The sequence below is a fragment of the Corvus hawaiiensis genome, chromosome 14 (genome assembly GCF_020740725.1).
Source record: "Corvus hawaiiensis isolate bCorHaw1 chromosome 14, bCorHaw1.pri.cur, whole genome shotgun sequence".
Classification (NCBI taxonomy): domain Eukaryota; kingdom Metazoa; phylum Chordata; class Aves; order Passeriformes; family Corvidae; genus Corvus; species Corvus hawaiiensis.
In genome coordinates this window covers 18313467-18335321 of record NC_063226.1, presented here as the reverse complement: position 1 = coordinate 18335321, position 21855 = coordinate 18313467, and the positions used below count along the sequence as shown (strand labels likewise).

The 21855-nt window shown below is 41.5% G+C and overlaps 1 protein-coding gene and 1 long non-coding RNA gene across 2 annotated transcripts; one reads left to right on the top strand and one right to left on the bottom strand.

The window, feature by feature from the left end:
- The first annotated feature begins 20 nt into the window (after positions 1–20).
- LOC125333369 (collagen alpha-1(I) chain-like) lies at positions 21–2609 on the top strand. Its single transcript, XM_048319234.1, has 3 exons — positions 21–158; positions 345–1011; positions 1082–2609. Exons 1-2 carry the CDS (start codon positions 21–23, stop codon positions 1002–1004), a joined length of 798 nt encoding a protein of 265 aa, XP_048175191.1. The 3' UTR covers positions 1005–1011; positions 1082–2609.
- Positions 2610–3569: 960 nt separating this feature from the next.
- Positions 3570–21556, bottom strand: LOC125333216. Its single transcript, XR_007206802.1, has 3 exons — positions 21310–21556; positions 8354–8427; positions 3570–3755 (listed from the first exon to the last, which is right to left on the bottom strand). It is a non-coding gene; the product is annotated as an uncharacterized LOC125333216 (long non-coding RNA).
- Between the last annotated feature and the right edge of the window lie 299 nt (positions 21557–21855).

The following is a 21855-nucleotide window of genomic DNA, read 5'->3' as shown; positions in this document are numbered from 1 at the left end:
CAAACTTTGGGTGGTGAAAAATGCCCCTGGTGCTAGGAGAGGACAGAAGGGGCCCAGGGAACGCCCAGCTGTTCCATGCAAGGGAAAAGCGCGGCCAGTGGCGGAGAAAACCCATGCGTTTATCCCCTCCCACTTCGGCCAAAAACTTGAATCATGTGGCAAGTCAAATAAGGGCAGGGGAGGAGCTGAGGCCCCTCCGTCCCTGCTAACCAAAGCGTCCTTTGCGCGGTTCTGAGGCTCCCGGGCTCTGTCTGGTAGCCTTACGGGTGTTTGTTTCTGTCGTACTAGCTCCCAGCAACCCAGGCCCCTCCCGGCACAGGGTGGGTGCTGGAGGCTGTTAGCAGGGAGATGCGATTTCGGGATACGCATTTGGTGGCCACCTGCGAGTCAAGAGAAGCATCGGTCTCAGCTGGTCGCCTGTCCTGTCCTTTCTCTGCCCTCCTACTCCCTCCAGCCCCGCCCCTCATCGGCGGTCCCGGAGCAGACGCTGCCGAAGCCGCCGCTCCCCAGTAGGGAGCCCATCCCGTACTGCTCCTGCAGGGCCTCCTCCGCCTTCGCTGCTGGCGAGACGCGTCTGTCAGCGTTCGGCCCGGCCTCACGGACGGCCTCCGAGCGCCGCGGGCCCGGCTTCGCTACCGGGTGCCGGCGGCCGGGCTGCCGAGCGGCGGAGCTCGGGCCGGGGGCCTGGGGAGGCGCGGGAGTGTCCGGAGCGCGTGTGTCCCCCCTGGAGCCGCGGCGAGCCAGGCGGAGCCCAGGGACAGTGGGACAGCTCCGGAGTCAGCCACTGCGGCCCGCCCAGCAGCGCCGGAGCCAGAACGGCCAGGGCCGGGCGGAGGCGAGACTGCGGCGGGACCGCCCGGGGCCGGGAGGGAGCGGCGGGGGAGCGGGAGGCCGCGAGAGGGACCCCGGCAGAGGGACAGGAGGAGGACGGGCAAGAGTGGGAGCGGGGCGGTAGAGGCGCCGCTGGCCGGAGCGCCGGGGCCGTTTGTCCGTCGGGCCGTTAGTCCGCGAGTCTGTGTCCGTTAGTCCGGGTGTCCGTTAGTCCGGGTGTCCGTTAGTCCGGGTGTCCGTTAGTCCGGGTGTCCGTTAGTCCGTGACTCTGTGTCCGTTAGTGCGAGTGTCCGTTAGTCCGTGACTCTGTGTCCGTTAGTCCGTGACTCTGTGTCCGTTAGTCCGAGTGTCCGTTAGTCCGGGTGTCCGTTAGTCCGAGTGTCCGTTAGTCCGGGTGTCCGTTAGTCCGGGTGTCCGTTAGTCCGTGACTCTGTGTCCGTTAGTCCGGGTGTCCGTTAGTCCGTGACTCTGTGTCCGTTAGTCCGAGTGTCCGTTAGTCCGGGTGTCCGTTAGTCCGGGTGTCCGTTAGTCCGTGACTCTGTGTCCGTTAGTCCGAGTGTCCGTTAGTCCGGGTGTCCGTTAGTCCGTTAGTCCGAGTGTCCGTTAGTCCGGGTGTCCGTTAGTCCGAGTGTCCGTTAGTCCGTGACTCTGTCCGTTAGTCCGGGTGTCCGTTAGTCCGTGACTCTGTGTCCGTTAGTCCGGGTGTCCGTTAGTCCGAGTGTCCGTTAGTCCGGGTGTCCGTTAGTCCGAGTGTCCGTTAGTCCGTGACTCTGTGTCCGTTAGTCCGAGTGTCCGTTAGTCCGAGTGTCCGTTAGTCCGTGACTCTGTCCGTTAGTCCGGGTGTCCGTTAGTCCGTGACTCTGTGTCCGTTAGTCCGAGTGTCCGTTAGTCCGTGACTCTGTGTCCGTTAGTCCGGGTGTCCGTTAGTCCGAGTGTCCGTTAGTCCGTTAGTCCGGGTGTCCGTTAGTCCGGGTGTCCGTTAGTCCGGGTGTCCGTTAGTCCGTGACTCTGTGTCCGTTAGTCCGTGACTCTGTGTCCGTTAGTCCGGGTGTCCGTTAGTCCGTGACTCTGTGTCCGTTAGTCCGAGTGTCCGTTAGTCCGGGTGTCCGTTAGTCCGTGACTCTGTGTCCGTTCCCCACCGGCCGAGCCCCGGGGCAGCACCGGCCGTGCAGGGCCGCTGAGTTGGGAGGGACCCGCCAGGCTCGTCCGTGCATCATTTATGCATCGTTTGAGCCTAATTAAAGATGGCGTGATTGATAAACTGACACTGGATACCTGCCTCCCTTAGGTTTTTAAGTACCTAATGAGGGGCTAGGCTAGATGCCTTTATGAGGGCTTACACACGTTAATCTACACTTTCTTGAATGTAAAAATACTTAATTGATTGTCAGAAATGTAACCGCGGTAATGCAGAAACGTGCCACGAGATGGCAAGTTAGGACTGCGTTAGGCACCTCATACTCGCCTCAACTGCAGCGAGGCAGTCACCAGGAAAAACCAAAATACGATGACTGGGATGGGGAAGGCGCGTTTACAAGAAGCATTTTATGAAATGTAATGTTCCTTTTCTCAAGATTGAAAATAGTTTTTAATCTGTTCCTTTTCTCTGCCTTTAAACTTGCTAGGGTTCTCTGACACACGAGGGCTATTTTCCACAGTAGGTTCTTGTTTGTTGGTTTTAAAAAGCAAAAATAAAACCAGTTAAGACTAAAATTGAGATTCTGTTTCTTAAATATATGGTGTTTTGGGAACTACTTATTAAAATAAAAAGTAATGAACCTATGTTTATTGTTTCTTTTTGTGGGAGACACGAGTCAAAAGCTGGAGACCAGTGATTATATTCAAGATTAGGAATACAAGAACATTCCTGCCTCTCCACTGCCATTCCCTGCCTGATTCTTATACCATCATTCTTGCCAGTGGAGGAAATCTGTTCAGTTTTGGCCAATGATGACTCACAGGTAAAATTCTTTAGAATTTAAGAGAGAAATTACCTATAAAAATGTGAGGTAATTACTGAATAAAGGCAATTATTATACATCTTATAGAGCTAGCATTTCAACAGAAAGCAGGCTACATTCCACACCTTGTTAAGCCAAGTCTTGATCAAAACACTTGAAGTCAGTTTAACAATGTCAAGGCTGTTTATCAAGCCAAAACTGCTGAAAGGCAAGGCAGGGGAGAGTACATGTAAAAACTTGGAAGGAGCAAGTGTCCAGGTTAGGAATCGAGAGCGAAACCCTGGTTTCATTAAAGCCTCAGGAAATCCTGCCTTCAGTTCTATGGCTTTCCAGACCTCACTTGCATGTAGTGTGAATGACCTCTGTCAACATTTATCCCTGCCCATGTTTGCTACTTTCTCCTCAGGTACCATCTTTGCAGTTCATCTTGTCTGTTAGGTTTCATTCTATACAACGAGAAAGCCCCTCAAACTACTGAGACCAAGCTCATCCAGCAAGGAGTAGCATTTCCTACACTCTGTGAATCTGAGTGACAGACAGTATCACAGTACAGTGCATGTATTCACGAACATTTACATAATTTATATCCAGCCCTTCATCTTTCAGCAACACTTAACTGACTCAGTGCCTGAACAGCAATGCCAAACCCCTGTGACAGTGACAAGCAGTGATAACCAGCCTGCTGACAGCCTTTCTCACGTGGACTTCTGTGTGTTAAAGAGCATCCTGAGCAATACTACACCTTCAATACAACTCCATTGCTGCTGGCTTATCTGAAATAAACCTTGAAGGTCAAAGAAAACCTCTGTTTTTGGAATAATAGGGGTGTCTGTCTGGCTTTATTCCAGTCCATGGTAAGTGTCAACTTCGACAGAACCAGGGTTTTATTAAGGGCTTAACTTAAATGTCCTAAAACATCAGCTGCTCACAGGAAGTTGAGCTGTTGGTGGTCTGTCTCACTTCCTGTGAAAAGACAGGAGAAATTAGGAGAGGCTGTGCTCTAAATCGCTAGAGAACATAAAATTATTTACGTGGTCATCATTTGTCAACTCCCTGCTTCCTTGTATTCTGGTTTCTCTTTACAGCATGAAATGCTTCACTTCTGTTTGTATACATATAATATATATTCATAGAAATCAACACACAGAGGCCTTTTTTTCCACAGACATTTGAATAAGGTACAGTTATATATCCATGTTTTAGATTTAAAATACTCTGTATTCTGCCCATTTCTGAATTATTCAGTAATAGTTCTGTTTAGTTACAAGAAAAAAACCCTTTATGTACAGATAGCATTATATTAACTGTAGTTACATTTTAAGCCTTTTGCAATTAAAGACATTTAATCCCAAATGCTAAGAAAAAGTATTTGGAGACCATTAATTTGAAAATTTGTTTACAACTTTTGAATAGGATCTGAGGATGCTAATCTCCAACCCTGAAAAAAACACCTCACTTTTTATTTAAATTACACTTTCATGGACTTAAAATCCAATTTAAATATTCATGACAAATATCCTGCTTATTTAGGGAGAAATGCATGCATTAGAAGGCATACTGATTAAACTCAATGTAGTTTTAATGGAAACAGGTAAACACTTGATTAGTGGCCAGTAAAAATCCATTTTAATTTACATAAAACCTCATATTTTCTTTGAACCCAAGGTCTAGCTCATTCAACTTACGTCACTGGACATAAATAATTTTAGTATTGTTATACCATTGCTAGTGACTCTCAGCAGAATCTCATCACATATTCTGACACAGGGTTTATAACTTTAATGTTAAAAAAGAAGTTAAGTACTAAAGGGTGAAGAAAAAGATCTATTTTTTTGCCACATATTTAAGTTTTAAATTGTTCATCCTAAACTACCAGTAATTTTTTTCTTGAGGTTCTTGCTTTTGAAATATCTCTTGCTTTATCAGCAAGCTTGGTTTAACACATGAGATTTGCAGATAACAGACATACAGTAATAATGAATTCAATATGTGGCTCTCAGTCAGAGCCATGCAGCAAGTGATCAATGTCAGCCAGTGAGCAATCCACCTGTGTGTGTGAACACAGACAGTGCCAGTCTCAGTTGTCATTAATTTACTGCTTGCAGCAGAAATAACCTGACACCCCAAGAAAATGATTTGGCAAAAAGGAAGTTCAAGCTAAGAAACACTTCAGAGTCATCACTCAAAGCTCCAGCAGAGCAGAGCTGACTGGGAAAACAGTTTGTTGTTGTTGTTTGTGTTTATTTTTAAACTGAGCATTTGTGCAGTGGCATCTTTCAGTTTAGGACTCTGGATCTATCAAACAAAACAAGAAGTTTTAGCATCAGCTATCAAATTCTTATTTAATATGTAAGGTTCAAAATTCAGCTATGAGACAAATCTTCCATTTTGTCAGAAATCAATATCTAATTTACCTTAGCAGTAGTTCAGAAGCAGAATTCATTGGAAGTTATCACTAAAGTGGGTATCTGTGCTAGCTGATTCACAACTTATAACTCAAAAATCTATTTTAAAGACATGTTATGCAGTATAAAATATTACACACAAATGAGCTCATAACAACACTTTCCTTGAAACAACAGGAATATTTTTCATTAGCAACTCTCATCTCAGAAAAATCATCTTGTCTATGCATTAATTCCCCTGGCCTTTATGCAAATGAACTTAGATCCCATGTGCTCTGGGTCACTGAAGTACCCAGGCCTGAACAACAGGCCCTGAGCCAAAGCTGACCTCTAGATGAACCTTCCAACTTAATGTTATACATATAGTTGCTCACTAACGAAGTAGTGTTATATGTGTTCATTTATTGGCAGAATTTATTCACTTTTCCATATCTAGAAACAGGATAAGGCCACATCTGGCCTAATTAGGGGGTGTAGGATCAAGGACAACTCCCTTGGATCTTCCTTGAGCCCTGGCCAGGCTTTGGGAGAAGTCTAGCAGGAAAATGAAATTAGAAATTATGTCAGCTTGTTTGTTGAGCAGTGTAAAAACTGGGCCCCTGTCAGAGCAAAGTGGGGGAGCCTCGTGGCTGCAAAGGGGGAGGCACTGCAGGAGTTCCCAGTTCCGGGCATGGTTCTCCAGTCCTTGGCTGGGACAGCTTCCCCCCACAGCTGATGCCTCTCGCACTTGGATGATTTATTTTATTGGGGTAAGTGGTGATGTATCTTTCTTAATCACTGTGGGCATTCTCTCCTAGTAATGATTAGCATTGCTCAGCTTATCTCTTTGTAACTCTTTGCTAATGGTTAGGTGCATTGCTTAGCTTATCCTTTCGTGATTCTTTGCAGTTTTACATCATAGTAAATGCCACTGTTCCGTAAGTTGGTGTCTGTGTCTCTGACCCTAGCCACCAGCAAAACAGTCAGGGACTGTATACATTTTCCTCTCAAAATAAACATTTCTGTTTGTTTCATTGTAGTGTGAAAATTAGGTTTATTAATTAGGTTTATTAACAATCAGCATTTTAAAGATCTAATGATTTGTTACATCTTGTTTTTTCACACATCCTAAAGTCATTTGACTGCATTTAACCATAGAAAAATCTATTCGTAGCTTGCAAATAGATTATGAACTACTTAGTAGATTTTTGCTCTTACCTATCACCAGTTATTTCAAAAGTAAACCCCAATAGTGCACTCTCAGTTAAAATACAAATTAATTTTATCAATACCCCAAATTAATTTTATCAATACCCAGAGAGGAATTTACAGATTTTCTGTATTTGATGCTTGGGTATGTTTTCTGTTGAAGATATAAAATCATAACCAGTAGAAGCCACAAGGTGACACTTTAGGACTACTGGACAGAGATTATCATGATGACAAAATAAATAATTTTAACACTGGAATGAACTGGGCCAATTATGAAGTACACAGCAAGTGTGAAATTGGTCTAGGTCTTTTCTGAAGGGGATTGATTGCTTGGCTGCAAAGAGGCAGGCAGCCAAGTGCTGTATTGACCCACAAGAAGGAGAAAGGAACTCAGAAATCTTTTATTGAGGGATCTGCTTTCCTGTTATCAAAGCCATAAACCAATTTTATTTATGGAGACGAAAAGCAAATCAGAACAGTGTGCGTAACTTGAAAGTCTTGTGTTCTCAAGGAGAGCACCCCCAAACTTGGCACTCAGAAGTGGCAATGTGAAATAAATGTGTGTGTAGCTGGAAATAAACTATACATTCAGCAAGTCTATAGATCACTGCCACTTGTTTCAGCAACTGCTCCCTAATATGCTGCAAGTGAAAGAAACTAAGTGAGAGGATATCATTTTACAATGTGCCCTGTGGACAGCTCTGCCACAAGCTGCACAATCAATACTGGGTTCTAACAGCAAAGTTGTTATTAGAAAATTCTTATTCAATACTAACCAATCTTTCTAGCTACCAATTCTTAGGAAATCTTTGATATAATTTGATTAAAACCCCAACCTTTCTATAACTAATAGTGCTATAAATATTGAGCACAAAAGTATACATACTTAAAAACAAGGAAAGAAAAATCACCTGAGAACACACTTGTGATTTTTTTTCATGTCTTTTCCAGACCTTCATATAGTTTCCCAAAATTATGTTCCTCCTTCCAGCATAGGCAAAATTTATACACTTGAAGTAAGGTGCTCATGACACTCTAACAAAGTGCCCCAGGCTCCTCAGGTGAGCAGGAACTGGAGTTTCCCTGTCACTGCTCTGTCAAGTGATCCTGGAGCACAGTATTTGCTTGTCTTAGTTGAAAAAGCCAACTGAGGTATCTTATGTAGCTCCTTGAAGACGAGATGGATATTATTTTCCTGTTTGTTTATCTCTTACTTCCTACCAACTTGATTGTCCTGCTGAGATAGGTAAAGAGATAAAAGGACTTAGGAATTGCTTGGACATTATTCTACTGCGTTAGAAAGCACAGTGCAAATCTATCCCCACTATTTTTCCTGAAGTCACAGCACCTGTAGGACAATGGTGTGTAAAGTAAGAAGTCAAGACTTTGCTTTTTAAAACTCTGAGCATGCATAAAAAAGCAAAAGTAAGCAAGACTAACAATAAATTTCTTGGGTATGGATAAAAGCTTAAGAACATAGCAATACCATTTATTCTCTGCAAATCTGACAGAGATTTATAGATTTTAAAAACTATTTTTTATGGTAGTTTTAGTGCATTCTTGTTTACTAGGAAAGTTTCCTTTCCCTGCTGATTTTACCGTTTTCCATTCAAGAGCTACTGATTTTCTTTTTCCTCCCATTTCCTACAGGGAATAGGCTATCATGGCAGACTTTTGTTTATTTGTTTATGTATCTTTGTATTATTAATAAGCCCTGGGAAGAGTGTTTGTTACTTAAGCTCCCTCTGCTGGCCCTCCAGCAGCAGAAACACAACAAATGAAAGGTTTTTCACTTGCACTCCTGTTTCATTAGTCTTAGAGCTGGGAAACTGCAATTGCCAAAGTTAGCACTTCCTCCACAAAGGAAGCACAAAGGACTTAGAATACTAATGTAATAAAGGGGCTACTGGAACTAGGGACAGTAGTATCATGTATAAAATATTACTTAGGTAAGCCTGTACTTACTGCCTGCAACATTCAGCTTCAAGCAAGGCACCCATGAGCTGAGAAATGCATTTCCTTCCATCTTGCATTCACACCTGCTTAGGATTTAATACCAGTTGTGTTATTGACAGTCATAATTTGTCTTGTTCTCATATTAGGCAAAGCTTTCTCAATTATTTCACTCCCACCATTTCAAAATGTTACCATAGTGCACAATATATACTTTGAATATTTAGGTCTTCACTGAGACTTTATACAAACCTTGCAGTTTCTCAGATCGAAATGAGTACATCTGTTCACAATTTGAGAGTGCATCTTTAGAGATTAATCACATTTTCAGTTTCTCATCTGCAAACTTATTTTTACAGCTTGCAGCAAAATCTAACCTATGACCCTTTTGGACTCTCTAAACCCTAGAGTTATCTGAAACATGAGTCCCCATATTTTCAATAATTTTAATTATTCACAGTCCCAATAAAATATAGGCACTGTCCTGCCTTGAAATCCCCAGGAACATCCTTTGTCTATGATCTTTGAGACAGATTCACTCTACTTCAGGCACGCCAGTTAAATGGTCTCTGGATGGGCATGAAGTCACATGAGGGAGCTCAATGACAGAGGAGCTCTTCCAAACACTGAGTTAGACATTTTTTTTCCTCCCCAGTTATTCCAAAGGGAGCCTGACATGATTAGTCTTCCATTTAGGTATCTCATCATGCTGGGCCAATCTCGTTGTACTTGTCTGTTTGGCAGTGAGGAAATGAGGACTAATATTCTCTCTATTCATTCCCTAGCAGAATGCTGATGTAATTTCAAAAGGATCAGTATTTTGCCTTAACATGTGCTTTGAAATGACATTGTTCTTTTTGCTGTGCTGTTTTTTATTGGAAAGACAAATTAGTTGCTGGTTCTTCATTGCTGTCTCAAAAGGTATAGAATTCCTTGTCTTCATCCCTATAAGACACTAATGCATGAAACACTTTTCTTGGTTTAAAAGCACAGAAAAAATAAGGAAAACCCCCTTTATTTTCCTCTGAATTCTGCTCCAGCTGTTCCACCAGTACTTCAAGGATATTACTTTCCCCCCCACTCCCCTCCAGGAAAATCTAAGAGTCTGTTAACAACAAAATACAATTCTAGAATCTGCAAAGAAAAAAACCAAGAATACCATCTAACATTCCTCTTGGTTCACAGTTTCATCACCTGATTTATATTAGCTCTGCATCTGCAGTGAAAGGATCTGGAATAATTCAAAGCATATTGCTGAAGCATGGTAACTAAGGTATGGCAAAAAAGCACCCTGAAGGTCCGTGCAAAAGCTAAGAAGGATTAAATAGACAAACTGAAATAAATAGGGATGTATAAGAAGTTAAAATCCACTGGAAATAAAGAATGGGGTTAGTTTGGTGTTTGCTTTATATTTCAGTTAAGTTCATCAAAAGGACTGCGTGAAGACTTATTCTCTTGAAGAAAAGAGAAACATTCAAGTTTGTTTCTGTCCTCAGTAAATAATCTAAGTTTTCTCTGAATATTCTTCCTCTCCAGCAATTTTAAGAAATGACACCATCCCCAGTTGCTTTGCTAGAAGGATTAGGAATAGGCAGAGGGCTCATAGTGCTCTTTCCCTATTGTAGACAGACATCCCATCTCTCAACTCTTCCCTGCATCTTTTCCCCTTCTCTTAAAGAGCTATTTATACACTGTAAGCTATTTATGGCTAAACTCATCATTGACCAAAATCAATGTTAGTTTTCCCATTTATTCAGAGGATGCCTAAAGGTTTAATTTGGATGGTAAGCTGGTTCCTTCAAGTGTGACAATCAGGTTTGAGCATCCAGTAAATGGGCTACTCTTTGTACTAAACTAATGCTGTTTCCCAACTAGTTTCATGCAGGTCAATTTTTCATTACATGACACTTGCACCTAAGAGATTCTTATGGATATGCCTGTTTTTTGACACAATCACAACAAAAGGATTTTTAAAAATGATAGTCACATACTGTACAGACCATCACAGAAAGCAGGGATGCACTGGGAAGAGCAAGACAGCCTTGTCTTCAAGGCCTTCTGACATCAAGAGTTCTGATCTTACTGCATTGCTTTTTAGAATTCCCAAACCCCTGTTTTTAACCACAGTAGGCAGTTGCTGAAGCCTTAATGAACCATATGTTCAGGATGGCAAATGCTCCACTCTAAGAACAGCCATAAATTCATTTGCATTTTTCAAAACTCCACAATCAGTTCATTCTTCACTATAAATTGTCAAATATAAACGTCTCTTTCCAAGAATACAAATGGAATTTGTGTTTAATTGTACATTTCATGCTGATTCACAGCCTTGCATCACTTCAAGCACTGGGGTTATAAGCACCTTAAGGTTTACTCTGGGCTGGAATCATGAATGGTGGCTTAAGGCAATCCCAGATCAATGAATATATAGTTCTTTGTACTTCCACTAAAGCCTCCCTCTGTCATACACATGTGAATATAATATTTTTTCCAGCAGAAACTCAATACTGAATTTCTTCCTAAACAAAAATTTACCCGTTTCACTGTTGTATTTAGAAATAATGATAAGGAATATTGTTTCAATCTAAGAATTTGGAGTATTTGGCTTATCAGGATACTTATAACCATGTCCATAAGCATGGTGAATATTCATCAATATCTTATACTATTTCAAAGGTAGCATGTGCATGCAGTTTAAGAGCTACTACCACTGATGACCTCTTTGGTTTCATTTATATTTTCTATTTATGTTGTATGTTCCTTTTCTATTTATCCTGTAAACTCCTCAGAGTAGGTACAATCTCTTAATCTGTCTGTACAGGGCCCAGCACGCTGCAGATTAGTGCCTACAGTAACAATAATGATGGTTTCCAGTGGTTGCCGTCTATCCGAAGCCATTTTAAGGCTTCCAGCAGAGGTCACAATTGCTCAGCAGTTCCCAGGAATGCTTTTCAGTACAGAAAACTAATTTCTGAAATCAAAGCTAGAAGATTTTACTGCATAACTGAGTCTTTGCTGCAACCAAACGTGCATTAGATTATTTATTGGTAAGGAAAAAAGATGTATCTAATTAATAATTGCCTCATATTTTGGGAAGCTAATGAAGTAGCTTTGGTCTCTTAGAAAAATAATTTGCCATAAAAGATGAAGTCTCTGAACTAAAGCAAACCATTTAATAGATTAACTGCATATCAGTAGTAATTTGCTTATGAAAAGGATACTTGTATTAGAGAGGATGGCTTTCATTTATGAAAAGTTAAGGGTTTCTCTACTGACAATAAAAAACTAGTTGTTGTTTAAACTCTGGATTTTCATAGTTGCTAACAGCATTTCTGGATTCCTCTATTGTATCATAGGCCTGCTTTGACATATATGAAGCCAAGTTATTCTCAGTATTATTGCCAGACAAACAGTAATTATTTCTGCAGGAGAAAGAAAGGAAGGAAGGAAGGAAGGAATTCGGAAGGAAGGAAGGAATTCGGAAGGAAGGAAGGAAGGAAGGAATTCGGAAGGAAGGAAGGAAGGAAGGAAGGAAAAGAAAGAAAAGAAAGAAAGAAACCCCAAAATGACAAAGTGAAATCATGAAGAAAATGGCACCAGGATTTTTTTAGAGTTAAAAAATCAAACCGAAACAGTACAGACAAGGGGATTCTAGCTGAGTCAGTGAAAGTGGTGGGATAAAGCAAGATGAGAAAGAAAAACATCTGGTTGACGAGCAACAGGGAGTAAAATGGGGAATTAAAATGAAGGACAAAGAAAAGTGAAGTAACCTGAATTGAACTAATAGCGCAGTAAGTCATGTAGATCACAGAATATTTTCCTGCTAATTTACACCTGATTCTTAACCCTGGTCAAGGCAGTTGCTCACTGAGTATTTACCCATTCATGCAGCTGTTGTGTCACTAGAGGCTTTGCTGTGATTTTTCCCTCCATTGTCTGACCACTCTCCTGACCATCATTTCTCCTTTCTGTCCTCCTTCTGCCTTTCTCTTCTGGATAACTTCCTCACACAATAGTTTCCACTCCAGTTTACCTAGTGGCTTTGCAATTCCCATCTCTCCCTCTCCTGTTTTTAACAATCTGTTCAGTCCTTGAAATACATTTTTAAATTTTAGTTATGCACAATTCTAAAGAAAATAGCAATGTGGATATTTGTGTCTGTGACAGTCCCCACTACAGAAGCAGAAGTAAAAAGAGAGTGGGATACAGTTCTCAAGTGAAAGGTCGCTAAAAAGTAATGAGAGCCATGGAAGCTTCAAAAAAATCCTGCCTCCCTGCATTTTATTTTCAAAACAAAGAATTTGAGTGAATGAAATGTGTAGAATAGCTAGGCAATGAAATTCGTATCACCAAAGTTAATTCCTTTCTTCATGTCATCACCAAAAGGCAGGCTTCAATTTTAATCCTGGCCAGCAACAAAGTGGTTTTGTTTTTGGTTTTGTTTTTGCTTTTTTCTTTTACATTTGCAAGGATGAGGAATAATTATGTGCATACCTGCCACAGCAGAGGTAAAGTATCTGCCAAGCTCTTTTTGATATTACAATACATTGGGGAAAAATAAAGTCTAGCCACATTTTATTATGCATTTATTTATCAAGAATCTGTCATGCACACCTACCCTACCAGACTGCAGACTTGAAAGGTAAGAACAAAGCCTGTTTGTTTTGGGTAAAGTAATCTGCAGAATAACTATTGCTGTACTTAGCAAATGACTTGCATCCTCTGCAAGGGCAAGAAGGAAAAACAAACCATCAACTCTGAGAGAATGAGATTTATTTCATCATTTTAAAGTTTCTTGAATGAAGTTTACAAAGTGATTCAGTCTACTGTTATTTATTCAGTCCTCTCCCAAGGACTATCAGTTATAATAAGCTGCATAAAACTGTTTGAATTTTCCTTCCATTTCCTTTATGGGTTGCTATTTGAAGTGTGTACAGAAACTTCACTATTTTTAGGTATTAATTCAATGAAAACAGAGGTAAGCCCAAATCAAACTAACTACTAACAGGTCTCTGAGTCTATAAAATACTATTAAAAATTTGAGGGGAAATGCTGAAAAACACCCTGGGATAAACAGCTCATGGACCAGTGTCAAATTGCAATTTTCAGGACAGTTCTTATGGAGCTGGATACTGAATGTAAAGAACAGGTAAAATTCATCAAGTTTTGAACACCTCTATTCATTTGTGCTTACATTTTTATTTTATAGAGAGCCTTATGTCCATCTTGGAAAACTTCTACTATATTAAGCCCCCTACATGGATGACCCAAATCATTTCTTGATGGACGAACCAGAAAATCAGCCAAAACTTATTTGGAGCTGATGATAAATGTAATTGTACAGATCACAAATGGCAGTCTTCATAACAGTCCTAAAAGCAACACAGGACTTGGAAGAAAACATTTAACCACAAAATCTCTTCAGCTACTTCAAAGGCAACAGTATATAGAATAAAATCCAAATTATTACTTGCTAGAGTTATTCTACATAATAATTGAAAACTATTGTTTTTCTTTGAAAACTATCCTAATGCTAACTTCAAATGTTAATGTCTCAGTGTGTTCATACCTATCAGAGGAGTGAAGACACAGGAATCTTCACTGGAACATGAAGGTGTGCTCTGATGGTGCAATAATGTTCTGACCAGAAAATTATGTGTAAAAATAGAATTTTGACAAGATCTCACATCTCCCTTGAGGTCTCCCTCTCCTTGCTGCTTCCCCCAGAAGTGCAGCTTAACTCTTCAGGCACTTATTTAGAAGCACAAAGTAGCCTCAGGCATGAAATGCCTCAGAACGAAGTTCTTAGCCTGCAGTACAGAGCTCGTTCTTTGAGGTGTGAGCCTGTACATCAGTTACCTAGAAAAAGATAAATTCTGCTTTTTCTGCAAGTGCAAGGTTCTATCTCTGATGCAAGACCCAGGGAGATAAGTAATAATAACAAAACCAGACAGGGGAATGAGATTCCTCATGCACTCCCCACTGACAGAATACATCCACACCGGGTGAATCGGATGAGTGATTCCAGCCCAGTCTCTGTCTCTGTGAAGCTGCATCTGAGGGAATCCAATTCTGGTCATGTTGAAAAAGCTTTCAAATGTAATGTGGATTCTCAAATTCAAGCAAGCTAAGAGTGCTCTATTTGGTAAGAACAGCAGCAGAGTGAGAGGAATCAACTGCACATTCACACATCAAGTAATTCAGTGACCTTTAGACGCATAGATTTTGATCTAGAAACCAATGTAAGAAAGTGAATGGACAGAATACGGGTGCTGCTTATTTCTAAAGCTTAGAAGGAGAAATCTTGCTCTCAGGTGACTCCAGGCATTGCTGGCCCTGCTATTTTGAGCTGCTAAACAAAACCCAGCTGAGAGAATGAGATCTCAGTTAAAGCAAACTCTAAACCAAAAACCAGATGGAGAAGAAAGAATAAACAAGTGCCTGCAGCAGTCTGGGCACAGACTAAAGAAAGTGTTACTAACATGATAGATCATTCTGCAGTGAATGTTCTTAGCAGCACATACCCCACAGAGGATGCTCATTCCTCACTGCTGGGTAGTGCATAGTCCTGTAGGATGAAAGATGGCAGGAGGACTCCTAAAGCTCACAGTGCACTGGGCATGGACAGCAAAGCATGCAAATTCTTGGCACATTTCTCCACAGAGCATGGCATTGAGCTTATAAGAGCCTGAGTCCAATCACAAGCGCTGAGATGCCTCAACCTTGGACAGAGCCTACCCTTCAAAGCAGAGAACCTGATGGAGGCCAGCAGCAGATTGTACTCCTGCCCAGGGGAAGGCAACACTGCCTGGAGCCAGCTATGTAGCAGCACCACCAATGCAGTTTTCCCTGGAGCAGTGAAGGGAAATCTTTCCTGGGGCGTGGGGCAGCACCCACAGGGACTGCCTGGGAGTGAGGGCCCTTACCCCCCTCTCTGCCTCTGGTGAGTGATTGTTTTTCTGCTGGATACCCCTGAGGGATTCTTTGACCCTTTGGCTGGAACAGGCCGATCTGCCGGCTGCCCTTGAGTGAGAGGTGTCTGTGTGCTGTGAGAGCAGCTTTGGGCCATCATTCCTGCCCGTGCAGTAACTGTATCCTGGGCACAGCGAACTGGGAACCTGGGAGGATGTTGGAGCATCATCGTGGATACACCTTGTTTGTTAGTCTTGGCCATAGAATTTGGTTGTGGATTAAAGTTTGTCCAAGTTTGTTATCTGTGAGAAGCTGTTTTCCTGTACCTCCATGACATCAGTACATAGTTCATGTAGAGGATGACAACCCCCCCTGTTTTTTTTATGTTCTTTTGGCCTGAGAAACAATTCTGACCATGTGGCATTCAGATGTAGACAGACTAGATAGCCGTGATTAGCCAAATTGACTACCCAAGCCTGCTGTCTGAAAACATCTATTATTGGAACTTAGATGGAACTGAAGAGCTTATTTCTCATACGGGGTTAGAACTGCAAGTGCATCTGCAAGTGTATGTTTGTGAGACAGGCTAAAAAAAGGCTTGTTACTCATTGCAAACAGAGGAGTACAGCTGAGTGGAGGAAAAAGGATCATTTCATCCCAGTGCTAAAACCCACATTCCTATTGACTTTTTCAAATGGTGGCACCTAGTTTGATTTTTTAATTAAAAAGGAAAAAGTCCCCTTAAAATAGGAGATAAATCATAGTAATTCAAGACCAAAGGTTGAACATTCACTTCTAATTTTCACCTTCAGTTTAACATTCATTATCAATTATGGTGAATATGATTGAGTGATTATACTTTCAGGCCAAATTGCCAAATTCTACCCATTTCATATGGTCAGGACTGGAGGCATGATGAGGAGCTGAAACACAAATGTTTATTATATTTAAATACACTCTTGTGCAGTGATGTCAATACACATAAAATTTAATAAATTTGGGAAAAAAAGAGAAACATTTGCAAATGTGTATGTATATTTGCATATGTGTCTCTCTCTCTCTCCATATATACGGGTATACAGACACACAGTCACTCACAGATGTTGTATGAAATACCAAAGCTCTGTGCTCAGTTCTCAGCCCAATCCCACCATTCCAAGCTGATTGCTGCAGCCCTGGGGTGTGAACATCAGCTGACCTAAGATGAACATCAATGTGCCTACATGAGGAGTTGAAGAGATGAGGGCAATTGTCTCTCTGTATCATGTTCAGTTATGTGTCTGCCAAGGCTGTTTTTTGGGCTTCATTTCTTCTATTTAATCTTCCCTATTGAGGTTCAAATTGAGATCACCATCCAGATCAAGACAACTAATGATAAATGGAAGCTGTAAGCATTACATGTAAAACTACTTCTTCAGATACATGGACAAGGGAGGAAACTAAAATCATTGCTTGTCTAGGTAATGGATGCTGATTTTAAGTTCATAGGAGGATTCTGGAACAGCATTTGTTTTAGAGCTGCCAAAACTACGGGTAAGCAAATTCTGAAACAAGTACACTTAGTAACAAGTTTGCAATGAAGAGATACCTCAGTTCTGCAGAATCCAATAAAGTGGAATGACCTGCTCATAAAATCCCTTTTAAAAGCTGACCCTAGAGCAAAAATATTATTTCAGTTTAAATAAATAAAAAAAAAGATATAAGATAGACTTAAATGGACAGTTACATATTATTTCCAGCCCCAATATCATGCTACAATTCTCTGTTGAAGAAAATATCTACCTATCTCAGGCTACCTCTCCATCAGGCTGGAATAACCCTGATAATCTCTTATGAGGAAAGCTGAAGGCTGTATATGTAGCAAGGCTTAACAAGGCCATGGGTATTACAGCAGACTATAGATGTAGATTGGTCTAGCTGGAGCAAGACACAGAACTGAGGGGAATATTGCTGTGCAAAAATCATCTTTATTGGACTGAAATTTTAAGATTACATAAGCAATAAAAGGATTTGAGTTGGTCTTCATAAGTGTCCTCTTTATATTGTGACCAAACAAAAGAAAGCTTTCCATTTTAGAAACAGCTTTAAAAATTCATATTTTCAACTGCATCAAAAGATAAAAATACAAGGAAAGAAAAACTTTATATAAACAAACATTGCAAAACATGACATCACATAATGGAAGACCTTTTATTAATTTGAAGGGTATAAACTTAAAAGCCAGAGGAAGCTTTTAAAAGCTTCATTTAAAATATATATTTAGAATATAATGGTTCCACCTGAATAATACAAGGTGAGGGCTAAAAGCTTGTACAAAAAGGTATGTTTACTAAATGGATACATTGATCACTGAACTTTACACAGCATTAAATTTTAATGACCTTCAGTGATTTGAGAAGCCTTAGTTGTTTATGTAAGAACTGTAAAAAACCCCATGGATTTACATTTACAGACTGCTTATCTCTTCGTAAATGACAACATTTTAAAAAGAAATCGAACAAAACCAGAAAAAAGTGCCTCTGATGAACACTAATGGCCATCTTGTGTAAGCTGGTAAGTGCATCAAAACCCAAGCGGTAAACTTTTCTGTCCTGCTCAGCTGAGAGGGAAGGAATCAAAACATATTTTAAAGGTGTCTGTTGCTCTCACTCTTCTTTTACAGCATGACTTGAAGGCCCTCATTAAGCCTCACTGTCTCAGCACTGAGCACTGAGCAAACCCAGAGCACTAAAATGTTCAAAGCCTCTGGCTAGGACTGAGCAATCACAGACAAAGCACGTAGACAAAAGAGGATGTAGAGGGCCAGAATAGTCGCAATTATTCCAATTACCAACTCAAAGCCCACTCAAAGTTTGCTGTGGAGAAATGTGGGTTCTTGATTTTCAGGGTGAATATTCCAAGACTTTACTGATTCAAAAGGTGGAACTCTTTTTCCAGCATAGTTGGATATGGCCACATTCTTAATTCCCCCAAACCTCTCCCACAGCACTAAAGCAGCTTTTAAGCAGCTCACCTGCCATGGGAAGAAGAAAACTAATTTTTAGTCGACTAATATATTGAAAAAGAACCTTGCTTTGAATATTTGCAGCATTGCAGAATATTTGTGTCGTTCTGCTCCCCAGCTGATTTTGTTGCCTGCACTGTTTCTGTACATCACTTATCCAGGTGATGTACACATGTATATCCATTTAATGTGCTGGAGCTCCCAGTTAATTTTTTGAGAAAGCCAGTTAAAAAAGTTGAATAACAAAGAAAAGGCAAGAAATTATGTGGGTTTTGTTGTTGGTTTTTTTTTTTTTTTTTTGTTTGCTTGTTTGGGGGTTTTTTTGTGGTTTTTTTGGTTGTTTTTGCTTTTTGTTGTTACTTTATTCATTTTTTTAATTAGGAGCAGTGGACAGAAAGACCAAAATTTTTACAATACTGGTTTTCATTTCAGACAGTCCATACCTGGAGTGATTTTAGCTCTGCCCTCTCCTACCAACATCCCACTTAGGGCCTCAGCTGGGCCTTCTCCTTGCTGTTTCTTGGGTGCTCCATGCAGACTGGCACTCCACAGAGACAGCCACTCGTGCTGTCCTTATTTGGTCCAGACTTGTGGGATGCTCCTTGGCTCTGGGCTGCAAATGGAAGCATCTGCTGTGTCCAAACTTATTTTTGCAACAATATTGTGGCAGTTGAACTGCTTTCTTTGTCTTGAAGTCCCTTAGACTTTGAAAGAGTTAAGATCTCGTTTTACCTCAAAGACATTCTGCAGATTACAATTAAAATTACAGCTATTGGAGGGATTGCAGATTCCAACTGCACAGGTTTTTAAAATTACACTTCAGCTGGCTGCATTTAAAAGAAAACGAGTTTTTTCCAAAATGTAGATTTTTTTTTTTTCTAATGTACTACAATGTAATTGCTCCTTTTCAAAAGGCAAATCCAATATAACTTTGAAAAAAATCCAGGGATTTAAATGCTTTTAGACTGCATATATAGAGGCAAAGAATGAACAGATAAATAAACAAGTAGCATTGTACATGAGTTATTGGATGCAGAAATACTTATTCAAAGAAACAATTAGCTGAATTCAAAGAGGCTTTTTGGGAAAACTAGTACTTTTTGTAATAAAAAGGGTCCAGAGATTCTTACAGCTGATATATGCCATTTTGTAAACATTAGCATGCCACTATCACAGACTTTAATGAGGCCCACCCGCAGCAAAGCTGAATTAATGGTTTATGAAAGTGCTATATACCCATATTTTTCTTTAATGTTCCATTTTATAATGCTGGAGTATTATCTATATTGCTACTATAGGTAATATTATGCAAATAAATATAAAAACTCAATGTGAAAATGAACAAGTTGTATTAGATTTTTTAAAAAAATTAAATGTATCAGTAAAATGAAGTAGGTTTCTAATGAAAATAACAAAATAAAATGATGATGTTTGGATTAGTTTTATAATTGGACTTTAAGGCAAATATTGCAATTATTGCTCCAACCACATGCTGTGTTTCCTGGTGAAAACCTTCCCATCTTAAATATCCTTATTTCAAATCAATTCTTCTCATAGCCTCAAACAGAGGAGGAAATTGATCTATTTTAAAATCTATGCTCAGAAGGCCTTCTTGCTAATATTTCTTCTCTACTGGAAATACTAACTTTCTATTTAACCAGTAATGAAAGTTTAGATTTTACTTAAAAAAACCCCCAAACTGTCAACTAAAATTCTTCTTCCCAACTGACCTTACCCCACAAGACACAACTGGAATGTGAAAGGTAGGCTTTCAAAACCTCTAAATGGGCATTTTCAAAATTTTTTGAAAGCCCTGAGTTGCAGAAGTGGGAATGATGGTTGCTATCACAGGAGAGTGAGTAAACAAAAGCAATTTGCAACAAATTAATTGGAAATAATCTGCAATATTGATGTTGCCATGAAACTTTATTGTTGAGTAACTTTTTCGTAAGCAGAGTAACGGAAGGTTGTTCAAAGGCTGCAGAGGAAATGTGGCTCTAGGCTACAACCTGAGCTCTCAAGCATAGGCAAATCTTTTAAACATAGGTCCAAAGATTGACTACTTAATGTCAATATACTTCTTAATATTTCTTCTATTGCATGAAATGGTAGGGTAACAAAGCTGAAAATTAGCTGCATATTTCTGGACTTATATTGCTTTTTCCACCACTGCACAAACCCCTCTTTTAATAAAACAAGGATTTTAGCTGAAAGTTCAGCATGTAACATGAACTACCTCTAACTTCAGAGCCGTTTAAACCTAAATTTAGCTATTCTATTTTTAGAAACTATGAGAAAAATATTAAATCTATGAACTCTATGAAAACATAATGCAGCACTCCTGACTATCTTTGCAAGATTCCAATGAGATCTATAGGTTGAACAAAAAAATCACAAATTAAATGTTTGTTGTTGTAGTGGCTCATAAATTACAATAATTTCCATGGCAACTCCTTTAGTCTTCTTTCAGGAAAGATTGCCAGCACGTTTTGTTTGCTCCTTATTTAAAATGCAATCTGTTACATTCTACCACATGTATAATTTCTTCCATACATTCCGCAACCCCCCCTGCCCCCAGAGCAGAAAACAAACCAGTGTCTTCAGTAAGTCATGTCAAAGGTATTTTAAAAGTCCAAGAATTACACAAACCCATCATACATCATAACTAACTGCAGATAGGAAGTTTACAAAATTAATGCGCATAGAATACGTTCTGCTTTTTATTCGGAATTTTGTTTGGGGGAGTTGGATCATGCGTAAAAAGGGAGTAACATAAGTTGCGGTATAGCAGGTTTGGGAACTCTTCTTCATCGCAGCAATTTAGAACACTATAAAGCTCGCTCCACCACCTACATCAGAACAGACTTTGCCACTCGGAGCGTCTTTTCTCCTCATCTCGCTCACTGCCGAAGGTCCCGGCCCGTCCCCCTCAGCCCCACAGACCCCAAGCCCCGCCCACCCCGCCCCGGGGCCCCGCCAATCCCGGCCCGCCTTTCTCCGCCCTGTCCAATCACAGCCGCTCTTTCAACAGAGCCGCGGCCCCGCCCCTTACCCGGCCCCTCAGCCCGGCTTTCCTGAGACGCTCCTCTCGCTCTCGCCGACGCCGCTTCTGGAGCCGGCGCGGCCGCGCTGCCGGAGCCCCGGCGGGTGCTGTTGTGGCCTGGGAAGGGCCGGCGGGGACTGCCGTTCGCGCCCCGGCCGGGAGTTCTCCCGGGGGAAGGAAGGGACGGCAGGGAGCGGGCGGCGTCATCCCACCCGGAGCGGCGGCGGCAGGAGCGGGGCCTGCGGGGACCGCGGCGTTCGGGGGGGACGAGCGGGGCGGGAACGGGCGGGCCGCGATTGGCGGGGCCGGGCTCTGCCTCGAGCTGGGATTGGCTGGGCCGGCGGCGCGGGGCGGGGCTGGCCGTGCCCTGGGGTATAAATGGCGGGCGCGGTGGTGTGGCCGTGGGGCTGTGCTGGGGTGCGCCGGTGAGCCGGGGCCGGTGAGCCGGGGCCGGTGAGCCGGGGCCGGTGAGCCGGGGCCGGTGAGCCGGGGCCGGGACGGGGCCTCGGGCGGGCGCTGTCCCGGGGCGGTGGTGCTGGCCCGGCCCGGCACCCC

Bases quoted from the DNA above. Each gene is read 5' to 3' on its own strand.
- LOC125333369 (XM_048319234.1), top strand. From the start codon at position 21: ATGCCCCTGGTGCTAGGAGAGGACAGAAGGGGCCCAGGGAACGCCCAG. The intron at 159-344 runs GCAAGTCAAATA...GGCTGTTAGCAG, and splicing joins CCAAAAACTTGAATCATGTG to GGAGATGCGATTTCGGGATA.